The 3129-nt window shown below is 36.1% G+C and overlaps 1 protein-coding gene across 1 annotated transcript; it reads right to left on the reverse strand.

Annotated features, from left to right (window-relative positions):
• Positions 1-2676: 2676 nt before the first annotated feature.
• Positions 2677-3129, reverse strand: LOC100753949 (60S ribosomal protein L23a). Its single transcript, XM_027390691.1, has one exon. The coding sequence runs from the start codon at positions 3127-3129 to the stop codon at positions 2677-2679; it is 453 nt and encodes a 150-aa protein (XP_027246492.1).

Raw genomic sequence — 3129 nt, forward strand, 5'->3', positions numbered from 1 at the left:
ACCACAGTAACACTGAATGACTATCACAATCCTTTCTTATAGAATGGAGGAATTCTCTGTTTCCTATTCCCAAGCATGGGTAGTGCCCTCCCTATGACGTCCTGCTTCTCCTCAGAAGCTAGAGTGGGCAGGAAAGCTTGTGGGTCCCTTTACTTCTGATCTTGTTGCTCATAGGAAGTGGCTCTTCTCATCTGATTACTTTTCAGACTTCAAAATAAAAATCAATACAGTTTAGAGATGTTAGGTATAAATGGCATAATATATGAGGAAATCTTAAAACAATTCTTGGCTCATGATAAATGTTCAATAAACTCAACACACACTTAAGAAAGTATTTGTTCCTTCCTTCTTCACAACCTGTCAGTTTTATGGCATTTTCTCCAAGTGACAGTATTTTGGTCTACACCTCTGGCCTATATATTCAGAATAAATTCTTATTGTATGCATTAAATTTTCTATCATTTCACATAAAATTGGGTGATTATTGCTTTAAGGGTCTTTTTGCTTATCACTTTATTTTGTGTCACAAAAAATTTTCATTCACATTTATGGTTTTTAGGTGGAATCATCTTTCCTGCTGGAAGGATCTGTTGGGCCAACACTTTCTCAGTTCCTCTGTGTTTAGAAGTGAGTTTATAGTGTTAACACAGTGGAATGCTAGTTGGTTAAAGAAGAGTTCACACTGGGATACTTGCTGTGATTTTGAAGACCTTAATTTTCTGACTTCTGGTGCTAACTTTGCTGATAAGAAGAATGCCAAACTATTTCCTTTTCATGTAGATGACTTATTTTTCTCAAAAGTATCTTGGATTTTTCTATATCCAAGTTCTGAAATTTCACTAGAATATGACTAATTAATACTGTTTAAAATTCAATGAGCCTGTTCAATTATAAACTCATAACCTTTGTTGTTTCTGGGACATTCCTGATTTTTATATTAGCTCCCTCTTTTCTTAGGCTTTCTTTTATATTACTGCTACTAGAACTTCTGGATCTCCATTTATCTCTGTGTTCACTTTATCTTCTTCCTCCTCCTCTTCTTCCTCTTCTTCTTTTCCTCATGCCACCCCAATAATAATTTGATTCCATTTCTTATCTAGCTTACTAATAAGATCTCTTATTTTGTCCTTTATTCTCTAACTCAATTACACTCACTTTAAAGTAGTCTTGCATTCTGTAGTGGCTTAGTTTTTATTTTATGACATTTATTTCCTCTTATTTATGGTTATTTTTCCTTATGTCTTGATGATCTTTTATTGTATATATGTACATAGATATTTTCATTTGAGAATTCATATTAAATAGCATTTACCTTTTCTCTTTATTTATTTAAATTACAAACAATCTTATTTTATGTATCAACCCCAGTTCCCTCTCCCTCCATTCTCCCATGACCCCCACTGACTCCCATCATATCCCTCTTCTGCTCCATAGAAAGGATGAGGCCTTCTATGGGGGATCATAAAAGTCTGTAACATCATTTGGTGCAGGGCATAGGCCTTCTTCCGTGTATCTAGGCTGAGAGAGTATCCCACTGTGGGGAATGGGCTCCCAATGTCCATTCATACATACACTATGTATAAATGCTATTCCATTACCAGGGGTCCCATAGGCCAATTTTAAACCTTTCTATGCCCAAGCTTAGTACATTTGTAATTCTGTGAAGGGCAAATCCCAAATCTTCAATCTGATATTTACTCAGCCTTAATATGTTATCAGAACGGCACAAAATTGAAGAAAATAACTACTATTTGAAATATTTAATGATTTTTCTTTATCTTCCAAAGGAAGAATGGTTTCGTAGGTATGATTTCTTCAAACAGAAAATAGCTAGGCAATTTTTGAAGTAGTAGCACTTATGCCGTATCATTTCAGGCATCAGTACAAATGGGTGTATTTTCAATTCTTTATTCCAAAAAATTGGAAGAATTTGAATGGCAATCAGATAGAAGTAGCAAGAAATTAGAATATGCACTTAAGATGAGGCAGATGGAGAAAGACCAACAAGCTTGTTCTGCACACAGGCTCTCAGCAGTTTGTACCACTTTAGCTCCGTGTTCATGCTTGAGCATACATGGGTAAATGTGGTATTTCTCATCATCTTATGTTCTCCCAGTCTGTCTCATACTGCTTAATTGGGTGATTTGACTCTTTTATTGTTTATTACTGTATAATTTCACACACACACACACACACACACACACACACACACACACACACACTTAGTAAATGAATGAGTAAATGAGCATGAAGGCCTTACCTTAAACATAAAAATATTCACCAAATACCCACCAACCTGCTTGTAATATTTTATTCTTCAGCTAATACTTGACACTAAACTTTATGAAAAAAGAAGAAATTAGATTCTACTCAACTTTTAAAAAACTTCAGAATTTTGCATTTTATCTTTTATTTTTATTTCTACCTGTTTTAATTTTTTTATGTATATAACAAGGTAGGTCTCATGGATAACAAATTGCCTTATAGACTTCTATTATATTACATCTTTTACTGCTTTACCTAAATAAAGCACTGAATCTTTCCTCTGGTCTTTATTTGCTTATGCTAGTCTTTCTTTCTTTCTTTCTTTCTTTCTTTCTTTCTTTCTTTCTTTCTTTCTTTCTTTCTTTTTAATGGTGAAAAGTATATATTTGGAATTAGCCGGCAGGTCTCAGTTTAGATGATCCCAATTTTGTTGTAAACATCCAGAGCATCATAATCAAGAGCCTTCTTCTCTCCGTCAGGCCTTATGAGGGTGTTGACTTTGGCCATATCAATGTCATAGAGCTTCTTCACAGCCTGTTTGATGTGGTGCTTGTTGACCTTGACATCCACAATGAACACAAGTTTGTTGTTGTCTTCAATCTTCTTCATGGCTGACTCAGTTGTCAGGGGGAATTTGATAATGGCATAGTGGTCAAGCTTGTTTCTCCTTGGCGCGTTCTTTCGCGGGTATTTGGGCTGCCTCCGGAGCCACAGGATCTTGGGCCCCTGGAAGGTGGGTGATGTGCAGATCTTCTTTTTGTGGGTGTAGATGCCTTTCAGCACTGCCTTCTTGGCTTTCAAGGCCTTCCCTTTGGCTAAGGCTTTGGGAGGGGCAGGAGCTTCCTTCTTAGCTTTAGGCACCAT

Source organism: Cricetulus griseus (genome assembly GCF_003668045.3).
Source record: "Cricetulus griseus strain 17A/GY chromosome 1 unlocalized genomic scaffold, alternate assembly CriGri-PICRH-1.0 chr1_1, whole genome shotgun sequence".
Classification (NCBI taxonomy): domain Eukaryota; kingdom Metazoa; phylum Chordata; class Mammalia; order Rodentia; family Cricetidae; genus Cricetulus; species Cricetulus griseus.

Excerpts from the sequence above, each read along its gene's own strand:
- LOC100753949 (XM_027390691.1), bottom strand. The coding sequence starts at position 3,129 with ATGGTGCCTAAAGCTAAGAAGGAAGCTCCTGCCCCTCCCAAAGCCTTA.